Source organism: Erythrolamprus reginae, chromosome 2 (assembly GCF_031021105.1).
Source record: "Erythrolamprus reginae isolate rEryReg1 chromosome 2, rEryReg1.hap1, whole genome shotgun sequence".
Lineage (NCBI taxonomy): Eukaryota > Metazoa > Chordata > Lepidosauria > Squamata > Dipsadidae > Erythrolamprus > Erythrolamprus reginae.
Window position 1 is genome coordinate 3,171,071 of NC_091951.1, and position 13,095 is coordinate 3,184,165.

General features: G+C 52.5%; 1 protein-coding gene across 1 annotated transcript; it reads left to right on the plus strand.

The window, feature by feature from the left end:
• The first annotated feature begins 1,244 nt into the window (after positions 1-1,244).
• Positions 1,245-11,517, plus strand: LOC139162955 (uncharacterized). The gene is made up of 6 exons (XM_070743868.1): positions 1,245-1,397; positions 2,469-2,637; positions 9,907-10,188; positions 10,348-10,461; positions 10,654-10,677; positions 11,135-11,517. The coding sequence occupies exons 1-6, from the start codon at positions 1,313-1,315 to the stop codon at positions 11,226-11,228; spliced, it is 768 nt and encodes a 255-aa protein (XP_070599969.1). The 5' UTR covers positions 1,245-1,312; the 3' UTR covers positions 11,229-11,517.
• The last annotated feature ends 1,578 nt before the right edge of the window (positions 11,518-13,095 follow it).

The following is a 13,095-nucleotide window of genomic DNA, read 5'->3' on the forward strand; positions in this document are numbered from 1 at the left end:
TTCAGGCTGGGGAAGCGAAGCCCAAGGGCCTCTGCAGCTGTTGGGGCTTGAAGAAAGAAGAGCTGCTGCTTTGTTTCTCTCTCTCTCTCTGTGTGTGTGTGTGTAGTGCAGGTTTCAGGGAGAACTCAGAGAAAATCAAAATCTCGCAGGGGGAAACATGAAAAGAGCCCAGAAGTTTTGCTTTGATCAGGAGAGCGATGGGTGTCCCACCAGATTCTCTATGGATCTGGGGCCCATTTTGTGTGTCTGGGTGTGTGGAAACACACAATTGTGGGGCAGGTTCGGACTCTGCCTCCTCCTTCAGCTGCAGGTGGGGACCCAGTTCTGTCCTTCTGAGGCCGGTGTTGGGCCAGGGGGGAGTTTGACCCCTCCAGCCCCCTCCCCCCTCCCAGGAAAGGACTGAGGCCATCTCAGGACACAGGCCCTGTGGGATGTCTGCCTGCTGCAGCAAGGAGAGGGTTGGGGCTCTGAGCCCTGCCTGATCTGCTGTTTCATCCTCCGACAGCTGGCAGCTGCCCAGCCTCCCCTGTCCTCCCCTGGTTGAGAGACATCGGCCTGGCCAGCCTGAGGATGGGAGACCACCAGGAGGCATCTGGGCTACTGCATAGGCTGAAACTGCTCCAAGACAAGGAGGGGGAAGCTTCAGGCCCTCCTCTAACTCATTTATTATTTATTTATTTATTGGATTTGTATGCCGCTCCTCTCCGTAGACTCGCTTCCCTTCGGGGTGGGGGGAGGGGTGACCCTCAAATTCCAGCCATTAATGGGGTGGCGCCTCCCCCCTTGTCACCCGGGGCAGCTGCGGGGGGGCTCCCTCCTTCCAGGCTGAGCGGTTGGGGGGAGCCCAAAAGAATCCTTCCAGCTCCGGATCCACTCGGCCCTTCGGGAGTCTCCGCAGCTCCAGCCTGGGCGCCCTCTGGGCACTGGGGGAACTCAAAGGGCATCCAGTCCGTCCCTCCAGGCGCCCAGAGAAAGGGAGAGTGGGGGAGGATTATGGAGCCGGCATGAAGGAGCCCCCTAGAATGCAGCCCCCCAAGACGGAGAACCTCCCCCCTCCCCTCCCTCCGCTCCTCTCTTGGCTTCGGACTATCTCCTGTATCGGACGAAGTGAAGGAACACTCTGCCCGGAGACCGATGACGCTGCAGAAGGGAGAATTCCCATTGGTGCTCTTGCTCCTCCTGGACACGCCCAATGCCGAAGTGCGAGGAAAACTCCTTCCCCCAATCCAGACCCAGCGATTCCGCCTGTGGGGCTGGGAGCCTCCGCGTCTCTCTCTTCTCTCGGTGAAGCTCTGGTGGGGCCGCCTCATCCATGGCTTTGGTGGGGGTCCCGCTGGTGCTGCTGGTGGGGGCGCTGGCCCGGATCCCCGGAAGCGGAGGGGGGAAGGAGAGCCCCGGTAAGGAGGGGGTAGGCGGGGGAGAAGGGGGAGGGGGGAGAAAGCTTATGGGTCTCCAGAGCCCCCGACAGCCTCGATCTCTGCGTGGTCTCCTTCCCTTCCTCCCCACATGCCCCCCCCGCAGGAGGATGGAGAGGGACCCCCGTTCCCCGAATGTAGCCGAGGGGGGAGTCGCAGCCGGGCCCCTCCCTCGCCCCCCCAGCGTCTGGGTCGGATGGGGCTGCAAGGAAAGAGGAAGGGAAGCGAAAGCGAAAGAGGGAAACTGAGGCATTTTTCAAAACGTTTTTCTTCTGAATCTCAAAATTGAGGCTCTGGGGGTCAGGCAAGAGGGGAGCTTCGGTCCCTTCTAGGGGAGACCCTGAGTTTGGGGAGGAGGCCAGGAACCCCCCATAGCTCCCCCGGCTCTATGGGGACCTGGGAGGGATGAGGATCTGGGGGGCAAAGAGTGGCTCACCCCAAACTGCCCCCCTTTGTGAGGGGGACTGGAGACCCTCCCTTTGAGACTCTTGGGGGCTGCAGGGGGTCTTTTGGTGGAGGGGAAACGGGTGTGATGAAGGCTGGGAGTTGGGCTGAAGTTTGGGGGGCAAGAAGAAAAGTTGGGGTGATCCAGGGAAGTTGGGGGTTGAAGGATTGGCAGACCCCTGGAGGGTCAGTATAGATGCCCTTCTTGTGCCCCCTCCCCATACACCCCTCCCCCACATGGAAGAGAGAGAGGGGGAGGTGTGGATATGAGCTTCCCTCCAGTCTTGAAAGTTCCCCCAGCCCTTCCCCCATTGTTCAGGCCGCTTTCGATCCAGCAGAGAGTCGATCTCCTGGACCTGTTGGGCTTCTGCCTGACTTTCCCACCACCTTCCTCCCCTCCCCCTCCGCAGACACCCCCCGCACAACAAGTCTCCCTCCCTCTCTAGGGCTGAGAAGGTTCCCTTTCCCTCCTCCAGGGGGCGTCCCCCACCAGTCTCTCCTCCCCTCCTTCCGTGGGACTGTCCTCCTCATCTACCGGAGGCTGGGAACGATGGGCCCTGGGGTCCCTCCTGACGGCCTCCCTCCTCCTCCCCCTCCCCCCTTTTGCAGCCCATTTCCTGGTCCAGATGAAGCACGAGTGCCGCTTCCTCAACGGGACGCAGCGGGTGAGATACCTGTACAGATACATCTACGACCGGCAGGAGATAGGCCACTGTGGATTCCTTCTGCCGGTACAACTACGAGGCTCTCCAGGGGGCCCCTGCGGTTGGCCGGAGAGGTGAGTCTGGGAGGGGATTTGGGGAGGGGATTCCGCCCCCGCTTCCCTTTCCAAGGGGGGTCCAGGCCTCTGAGAGGAATCTCTAAAGAGAATCCACGGAAGCCACTTTGTGGTCTCCTTTCTCTGCCTTTTTCTTCTTCATTCCGAGTCATTTCCACTCCAATAAAGAAGCAACTAAGCAAAATAAATCAATGGATAAAATTAAATAAGCATATTAAACCTATACATAAATAAATAAAGCTGATTAAATGGAAACTGAAATAAAAAGAATAAAATAACTTAAATTAATTAAATTTAAAATAATAAATGAAATAAAAAAGAATAAAATAAAGTAAAATGAATCAATAATAAAATAATAATCTAAATAAAGAATAGAATAAATAATAAACTAAATAATTACAATAAATAAAGTATAAACAATAATAAATTAATAAATCTATAATCTAATAAATAATTGATCAATAAAAAATAAATAAATAACAAGAAATAAATAAAAATATGATAGGGGAACATAAAATGTACTTTGTAGTCCTGCTGTTTTAAATCCAGAGGCCTCTTATTTGTCTATTAAATTGAATTCCTGGAGGGGCAGAGGGAGAAAGTTGGGTCCCTCGGTAGGTATTTAAAAAGAAAGAAAGAAAATATCTTTTTTCCCATCCACTTAAAATCTCCACAAACTCCCATCTGGCCAAATTGGAACCTCAAAATCTTCACACTGCAGTCTTGAAAATAAGGAGGTTTGTGGAATAGGCTATAAAAATAAAAATGTAAAAATGCCAAATTGAAGCTTTTGAATTTCCACGGATTTAAAATCTGATCCTTCCTTTTTCTTCTTAAAAGACTTTTTCTCTCACCCACAATTTGCATTTCCTGTTTTTTTTAAAAAGGCTGTTTTCACTTTGTGAAGCCTCTGCCTTCATTTTCTTAGTAATTCCCACAAAGGCCTTTAAGGTCCCCAGATGCAAATGGGATCAGCCTGAATAATGCAACAACCCTCACCTGAAATGTTGTTATTGGTCTGCAATCTGACCAGATCCCAGGTTGGAAGGACAGAGCACCATCTCAAAAGTGTTTGTTCTTGAGCAGGACAGAATTTACAGTTAATCAGAAAATCTCTCAAGAAGAAACAAAATGGTTCTCAAAGGACTCTGGGCTGGAATGGGTAAATTGTGGACCCTCTTGGGGGCTCATTCACACTAATCCCTCCATTAATCCATCCAGGAGTTTTGCCATTTGGAGCATTTGCTGAAGGAGATCAAGAGGGATCCCCTGGAAGGCTCTGCTGAGATCCTGAGCCTCCAATTACCCCCACTTTCCCTTTTCCAAAATATATGTATGTATGTATGTATGTTTGTTTGTTTGTTTGTTTGTTTGTTTGTTTATATTTGTATGCCATCCCTCTCCGTAGACTCAGGGTGGCTCACAACACAATAAAACAGTTCATGGCAAATCTAATAATTTACTATTTAAAATATTTTTAAAAACCCATTATTAAGCAGACATACATACAAACATACCATACATAAATTATCTAGGCCTGGGGAAAATATCTCAGTTCCCCCATGCCTGACGACAAAGGTGGGTTTTGAGTAGTTTACGAAAGGCAAGGAGGATAGGGGCAGTTCTAATCTCTGGGGGGACCTGGTTCCAGAGAATCGGGGCCACCACAGAGAAGGCTCTTCCCCTGGGGCCCGCCAACCAACATTGTTTAGTTCAGTGTTTCCCAACCTTTTTTGAGCCGCGGCACATTATTCATATTTTCAAAATCCTGGGGAACGGGTGGGGGCGGCTAAAGAAAAGTTTGCACACAAAAAAATCTCTCCCTCCCTTTCGCTCTAATTCTTCCTCCCTCATTCTCTTCCTTCCCTTCTTTCTCTCTCTCCATCCCTCTTTCTTTCTTTCTTCCTCTTTTTTGCTCTCTCTCCCTCCTTCCCTCCCTCTATGTCTTTCTCTCTCCCTTGCTCTCTCTCTGTCTCTCTTGCTATCTCTTTCTTGCTTTTTTCTCTCTTTCTTGCTCTCTCTCTCTCTTTCACTGCCTCTTGCTATATGTCTCTTTCTTTCTCTTTGCCTCTCTTGCTATCTCTCTTTCTTTCTCTCTCTGTCTCTCTTGCTATGTCTCTCGCCCCTGGCTGCTCGCCACTGCCTTCGCCGCAAGCGCTTTTGCCCCGGGTTCTCAGCCAGGGGGCTGCAGGAGAGGCGGCGAAGGCGATCTCTCTCGTTCTCTGGAGGCTGGAGAAAGTGATTTTCAATGTCGGGGGCGCGGGCCGGCGTGCACTCTCCCCATCCTCCTGCCGGCTTACTTTGAATGGGGCAGGGGGATGGGGAGAGCGCACGCCGGCCCGCGCCCCCAACATTGAAAATCACTTTCTCCAGCCTCCGGAGAACGAGAGAGATCGCCTTCGCCGCCTCTCCTGCAGCCCCCTCGCTGAGAGCCCGGGACAAAAGCGCTTTCAGCGAAGGCAGCGGCAAGCAGCCAGGGGCGCGAGGGGCCTAGAGGCGCAGGGGGGCGGCCGCGGCTTCGCCCTTGGAAAAGGGTGTGCGGGGGGGTGTTTTGGGGTGCGCTGGCGCAGGCGTGCGCGGCCCGGCACCCTCCTGTTCCCACTGCCCTCCCTCCGGGCCCCAAAGGACATTGGTTGCCGCCCCCGCCAGGGAAGCTCCAGCTGGGCGGGGCGCTGCTGGTGCCTCCACCCTGGAGCTCTTGCCACCGCCATCCCCCAGCTACTACTTGGTGCCGTTGCTGATGGCGCCCTCCTCCTCTTGCTGCCGGTGCGAAGAATGAAGCTCTCCTTTTTTTCCCGCCTTCCTTCTTTGGGGCAGGAGAGCGCCAGCAATAGCGGCATCGGAAAGTAGCCGCACCGGCAGTGCCCCGCCCAGCTGGAGCTGCCCTAGGAATTTGGCGACACACCTGACCATGTCTCGCGGCACACTGGTTGGGAAACGCTGGTTTAGTTGACGTGACCCAGAGAAGGCCCACTCTGTGGGACCTAACCGGTCGCTGGGATTCGTGCAGCGGAAGGCGGTCTCAGAGATATTCTGGTCCGATGCCATGAAGGGCTTTATAGGTCATAACCAACACTTTGTATTGTGACCGGAAATTGATCGGCAACCAATGCAGACTGCGGAGTGTTGGTGTAACACGGGCATACCTGGGAAAGCCCATGACTGCTCTCGCAGCTGCATTATGCATGATCTGAAGTTTCTGAACACTTTTCAAAGGTAGCCCCATGTAGAGTGTGTTACAGTAGTTGAACCTCGAGGTGATAAGGGCATGAGTGACTATGAGCAGTGAGTCCCGGTCCAAATAGGGCCGCAACTGGTGCACCAGGCGAACCTGGGCAAACGCCCCCCTCGACATAGCTGAAAGATGGTTCTCTAATGTGAGCTGTGGATCGAGGAGGATGCCCAGGTTGTGGACCCTCTCCGAGGGGGTCAATAATTCCCCCCCGGGTGATGGATGGACAGATGGAATTGTCCTTGGGAGGCAAAACCCACAGCCACTCCATCTTATCAGGGTTGAGTTCGAGTCTGTTGACACCCATCCAGGCCCCAACAGCCTCCAGACACTGGCACATCACTTCCACTGCTTCGTTGATTGGACATGTGGTGGAGATGTAAAGCTGGGTATCATCAGCGTACTGATGATACCTCACCCCCATGCCCTTGGATTATCTCACCCAGTGGTTTCATGTAGATATTGAATAGCAGGGGGGAGAGGACCGACCCCTGAGGCACCTCACAAGGGAGAGACCTCGGGGTCGACCTCTGGCCCCCCACTAACACCGACTGCGACCAACCGGAGAGGTAGGAAGAGAACCACTGAAGAACAGTGCCTCCCACTCCCAACCCCTCCAGTCGCCGCAGAAGGATACCATGGTCGATGTATCGAAAGCCACTGAGAGGTCAAGAAGCACCAGGACAGAGGATAAACCCCTGTCCCGGGCCCAGCAGAGATCATCCATCAACGCGACCAAAGCAGTTTCTGTGCTGTAACCGGGACTGAAACCCGACTGCTGGGGACCTAGATAATCGGCTTCTTCCAAGGACCGCTGGAGCTGGAGCGTCACCACCTTCTCAACAACCTTCCCCATAAAGGGAAGGTTGGAAACTGGACGATAGTTATTAAGTATGGCTGGGTCCAGGGAAGGCTTCTTGAGGAGGGGGCGCACAAGCGCCTCTTTATAGGGTGTTGGAAAGGACCCTCTCCCCAAGGAAGCGTTGACAATCTCCTGGACCCAGCTCCGTGTCACCTCCCTGCTTGCCGAAACCAGCCAGGAGGGACACGCATCCAGTAAGCAGGTGGTGGAACTCACAGCTCCAATGGCCTTGTCCACTTCATCAGGTGTCACCATATCAAACTCTTCCCAGACAGGTGGACAGGTATGGGCCCCAGTCACCTCGACTGACTCGTTGTCAGTCGACTCTGTTTTACAATTAGAGTCGAGGTCCGCCCGGATCCGAGCGATTTTATCAGCGAAAAACATGTTCAAATCCTCAGCACTACTCTGCAAGGGCTCCCCAACTCCCCCCTGGTTAAGAAGGGAGCGGGTCACCCTAAACAGAGCGGCCGGGTGGGATTCTGCTAATGCAATCAAGGCAGCATGATATGCGCATCTTGCCGCCTTGAGCGCCACTTGGTAAGTCTTAATAAAAGCTCTTACAAGTGTTCGATCGGATTCAGACTTACTCTTCCTCCATCGCTTCTCTAGACGTCTCTTCTGGCATTTCAACTCCTGGAGCTCCTCGTTGAACCATGGAGCTCTACCGGGTCTAGCGCCACGGAGAGGTCGCAAAGGCGCAATCCGATCAAGAGCCTCCGCTGCAGCCTTGTTCCAGGCCTCCGCAAGAGACTCTGCCGAACTGTGGACGAGTGCATCTGGAATAACCCCAAGCGCCGTCTGAAAGCCCTCTCGGTCCATCAGGCATCTGGGGCGGAACAACTTAATCGCTTCCGCCTCCCTGAGGGGAAGGATTGGAGCCAGGAAGTCAAGCCGTAGTAGAAAATGGTCCGACCATGACAAAGGCAATGCTTCTAAGCCCCTTAGTCTCAGACCATTACTCAATTGCTCAGAGAGGAATACCATGTCGGGTGTGTGTCCTCCCTTGTGAGTTGGACCCTGTACTACTTGAGTCAGGTCCATGGCTGTCATGGTGGCCATGAACTCCTGTGCCAGTCCAGAGGCTTCGCCGAATGACAGCAGGTTGAAGTCCCCCAAGACAATAAGTCCGGGGAACTCCACCACCAACCCGGCTACCTCCTCGAGTAGCACAGGCAGGGCTTTTGACACGCAGCTGGGAGGCAGGTACGTTAGAAACAAGCCCACCTGAACCCCTAAGTCCAACTTCATCAAGAGAGACTCGCAACCCGCAATCTCTGGAGCAATGAGTCCACGTAGGCAAAGGCTCTCCCTGGCTATAATAGCCACTCCTCCCCCCCTTTTCTGGGGTCGAGGTTGATGCCATATCTCAAACCCGGCTAGGCAAATTTCAGAGAGAGGAACTCCTCCCTCTGGGCCCAGCCAGGTTTCAGTAATACATGCCAGGTCGGCCTCCTCATCCAGGATCAAATCCCGGATGAAGAGAGCTTTATTTACCACCGACCTGGCATTGAGTAGCAGCAACCTGAGCCCAGGGCGAGAATTACACTCATCACCAGTGCCCAAGATTGAGCTCATGGAGCCAGAACAAGGGATCGTTATTAAGCAACGATCCCTCGTTCCCCTGGAACAGCTAACTCCGTGGCCCCCGCCATATCTGCCTCTCCCGAGCAACACCGGAATATTCCGACCCTCTGTCACCCCAGAGAGTGGTGCCCCCTCTCCTCCTGCCTCTCCAGCGTCAGGTGGGCCAAACATTTTATTCGTACCATATCCATTCATCACATCCATACCATAGTTCCATCCACCCACCCCATCCCATCCACCCCCATTCAATCGACCCCATTCATAATAATCATAGGCATCCATCACTAAAAAAAACCCAATAAATAATTAAAAGTAAGTTAATTAAAATAACTGTACAAAATCCCATTTCATTCCACCCCCACCCCCACTATATATAATATAGCCCCCTTAAAAATTAACTTCAAAAAAACATAAGACCTAAGAGTCTAAAACAAAAATAACATAGGAGTGGTTGATTAGCTTATAATTCTTAAAGAGCAGCAGCAATGTGTCAAACTCTAGGCTAATTAAGTTCTTATTAAGAGAGTCCAGTGCTAATGATAAAATAGTCTCTTCAGTGCTGTCCCCTGCCACTGACCCGTATTTGTTCGTCTTAATGTCTGAAGGATCCCCTCTGGATCCCTTCTCTCTTCCTTTCCCTTCTCTTTTCTTCCCTTCTCCTCTTGCTTCTTCTTTCTTTCTGCCATCTTGGTTGATCATCTTCATGGCCGCGTAGAGGAATTTGACTCCGCCCTCTCTCCTCCCCTCCACAATCTCTGCATGAAGCCGCTGGGTGAGACCGTCCATCACCAGGGCTGGAGGTCTCCTCCGTATGCTGATGTTCACATCTCCACGTCTGGGGACACAGGGGATGCTGAGGCTGTGGGGGGATCAATGGGGGATCAGAAGCTTTGGCTGGACCCTGGCAAGACCGAAGGGCTTTGGGTCCATGGAGTTGCATTGTCCCAGAGACCCAGTTGGCAATTCTGGAGATTCTCCTGGACTCCTGAAGAGCATCTGCCAGTCACGACTTGGAGAGTGTTTGTAAGGCTTTGGGTCAGTCGTGGTCACTTTGGCAAATAAATTTAATAAATAGATAAATTTACTAAACAAATGAACAAATGTTGTGGTAATACACCAAAATTAAAAGTGTGGTATCATTTTCAACAAGATCCCAGGAATCATCTGACTCATGCGGAATCTGTCCTTTCAGTCTTCTGCATTATTTCTTTCCAATGTCCACCACATCAGGCAGAAGGTTCCTTCCACCTCTGGGCGTTTCCAGCATTTATCCCTGTCAGACTTGCCTATTTCCAGAATTCTTTTTTAGAGACTGCAACTGACCCCAATCACAAAGGATTTAGGAGAGGGTCTTCGGGGAGGGGCGGCATACAAATCTAATAAATAATAATAATAATAATTATTATTATTATTATTATTATTCCACCCCCTTTTCATTTCTTGCTTCAATCTACTTTGGAAGATGACTCAAAACACAGAATATATTTTCAGGAGTGAAAAGGGATCTTGGCCTGAACCAACCAACTGGGTCTTCTGTTCTGGGCCCTCCTGTGTCTCTCATGTGCCTCCTTCTCCTCCCTCCCTCCAGCCAAGCCCACCGTCACCATCTCCCCCACCAAGATGGACCCAACTTCCCCCAACACCATCCTCCTCTGCATAATGACGGGCTTTTACCCCGTGGAGATCGAGGTCCAGTGGCTGAAGAACGGCCAGCCAGAGAAGGAGGGCGTGGCCTTTGGGGAGGAGCTCCAGAATGGAGACTGGACCTACCAGCTCCAAGTGATGCTGGAGACGCAGCCCCAGCGGGGGGACGTCTACATTTGCAAGGTGGAGCATGCCAGCCTGGAGGCCCCCATCACCGTCCAGTGGGGTAAGCCCCTCCCCTCCCACCCCTCCTGGTCTGGGGACCCCGTCCTGCCCTGAGAAGGGGGAGAGATCCTCTATGTGGTGGGGGGAGCCAGAATGGACCCTCCTGGGGGAAGGTGGACCCAATCCTCCTGCTCAGGTGAGGCTCCTTCTCCTTCCCCAGAGCCCCGTTCCTCCCGCTCTGCCAGGGCCAAAATCTGGACGGGGATTATGGGGGCTGTGATAGGAGTGTCCTTCCTGGCTGTGGGGCTCTTCTCCTACCTGAAGGCCAAGAAAGGTGAGTCTGTGGGGCTGGAGGAAGAGTTGTGGGGGGGGGGTTTGTGGGGAGAAGTATTTTGGGGAACTTCTGTTCTTGGAGGGTTTATTAAGGGAAGATATTGCAAGTTATTATGAGCTATCGATGGGGAGGGGGTCCCTCTGAGTCCTCCAGCCCATGAAGGGTCCTGATTGGCTCTTTTTCTCCTTCCAGCAATTCCCATCCAACCACCTGCAGGTGAGTTTCGCCTCTTCCTCCCTCTTCTCAGCCCCTCCTATAAATTATGGGTAGTTTTGTTTAATTTCTTAATTGTTCCTTTTTAAAAAGAAAACCTGCCTGAACAATATCTCTTCACCCCCCTGCCCCCTCCTCCCGGTCCAAGGTGATCCTGCAGACTCATTTGGGTTTTTTAGTTGGGCCCTTGACAGGCTGTTCCTCCTGACCCCCCCTTCTCCTTGTGACAATTCACACAATTTCTGGGCATGTGACCCCATGCTCCCCCCTTTGCTGCCCCCCCCATCTTAGCCCCATCTTCCTTGTTCACACGAAGAATCGCAGCCTTTTGCTCCCTGGAATGGGCGGATTCTCTCTGTCTTTCTCTGCCTGTGGGGGCTGAAAGGGAAGAAAAATATGTTATTTACAATAAAAGTTTCTCCTTATATTCTGATTCTCTTCCCCTTCTCTTTTTCTGCAGCACTCGTGAATTAATCCTGCTGTCAACCTTCGCTATAATTCTGCATCCTTTCTACGCTTGGTTGCCAATAGTTATGGGGAGGGGTCTTGGGTAATGGGGGGGAGGATGCAGGAGGCCCTGTGAAGTGGAATAAGTTTCCTCTTCCTTGAAACCAGGGGACCTGAAGGAGACCGTTAGAAGTGACATTCCATAAATGTGAGGTGGGTGGAAGATGCCTCCACCTGATGGTCATGGACACTAGGGATTGGCCAATCTCCAGAGGGGGAGAGGGTCAAAAGGGGGTTTGATCTACGCAGGTATCGCACCTTTTTCTCCAGTCTTTGCTTTAACCTTGACTGCTTTCAGTTCTGGTTTATGATAAATTCACTTTTGAACCTTGAAAAGGACTCTGAGTTTTATTTTTCTTAAATTCTGACTGTAGCAGCTGACACCTGCTCTCCAATGCAAAAGGATTTATTTTTATTTCTTTGGTCGCTGATGATTCTTTGTCCTGTTTGCAAACTCTGAAAAATGGAGGCAGAAGGTGGCAAGTTGGGGGGAGCAGGAGAATGGCAGCATGGACCTTCTCTTGCTGAGAACAGACCCCTCCCCACTTTCTTTCCTGTGAGGGAGGGGTGGAGACCATGTAGACTGTCCCCAGGGATGCTGGACAGACCTGTCAGTCAAGCCCCCTCATGTCTCCTGGCTTTGAACCCACAGCAGCTTCATCTCCATCATTCTTCCTACGAATCCCTTCCCTTCCCTTCGCTTTGCTGTGAAAGAATAAACTTCAGATGTAGGAAAACCCTAGAATCCTTTGTTTCTTCCTCCTCTTCCTCCTCTTCCCTGCCCCCACAGGAGGCCCCTCCCTCCCCTGCCTCTGGATCAATCATCCCGGGTCCAAAGCCAGAACTGATGTGGGAGGAGGGGGGGCAGATCCAGGGAGGGGGAGGGGCTGGACCCCCATGCTCTGCTCCCCATCAAGGCCCCCTTTGAGGAGCAGAATGCCAGCAGGGACGGTCCTCCCTCGGCAATTATGGGGAGCCATTGGGTGCACCCGAGACTCCCCCTAAGTTCACCCAGCCATTTGAGCCATTTCTCTTCTTCCCAACTGGAGAGTCCTGCCCCATTTTTTCAGCCAATGCCCCCCCTTTTTAGGGACTCTTTCAAATGGTGTATGGAGTCTCCTGCCTGATGGTATAAATAGTGAAGGCTCGAGCAGGGGGTTGGACTAGATGACCTTTAAGAAATCCATCCGAAGCCATTCCTGGTGCAGGAGATGTTTGACAGCTCTGCAGGGGGAGGGGGAAGGGGGGCTCCATTGTGCAGTCTTGAGTGGAAGACCCCTTCCTTCTATCCAGCATCCCTAGATGTCTCTAGGCAGCCCCCCAACTGAGCCTGGCCCCCTCCAGAGCTGATCCAGACTGGTTCTGCAGGACTCCAGTGGCCTCGATCCCTGAGGCAGAATTTCCCCCTCCCCTCCCTCACTTGGGGTCTTGGGGCCCCCACAGGAAGAATCGGTCAGTGTGGGATTGTGGGAATTGTTGGAAACTCTGAGAAGATCTGGGCTCCAGTTGGCAATACCTCCTCTTGCAAGAGAGCCTGCAGGATCCCGAAGAAGGGACATCAAATGCACCAATTGGGGGGAGGGGGGCATCAGAGTGGACTTCCTTAATGAAAAAAAGTAAACGCTTTTTTCAGTGTCATTGAAGCTTCAGTCGCTTCAGGAACCGTTATAAGTCAAGGACTCCTTCCAGTGGGTCACAAGATGAAGGGGCTGCCCCACTTGGAGACTCAGCCGTGGGGCGGAGGAGGGGAGTCCCTGAGCTGCCCTGATGAAGAATCCAGGCTTGTTGCCTGCTGGATCCTGGCCAGTTCCTCAGTTCCGCTTCGGAGGAGCCCAACGCTTCAGGCTGGGGAAGCGAAGCCCAAGGGCCTCTTCAGCTGTTGTGGGTTGCAGAAAGAGCTTCTGGGTGTTTGTG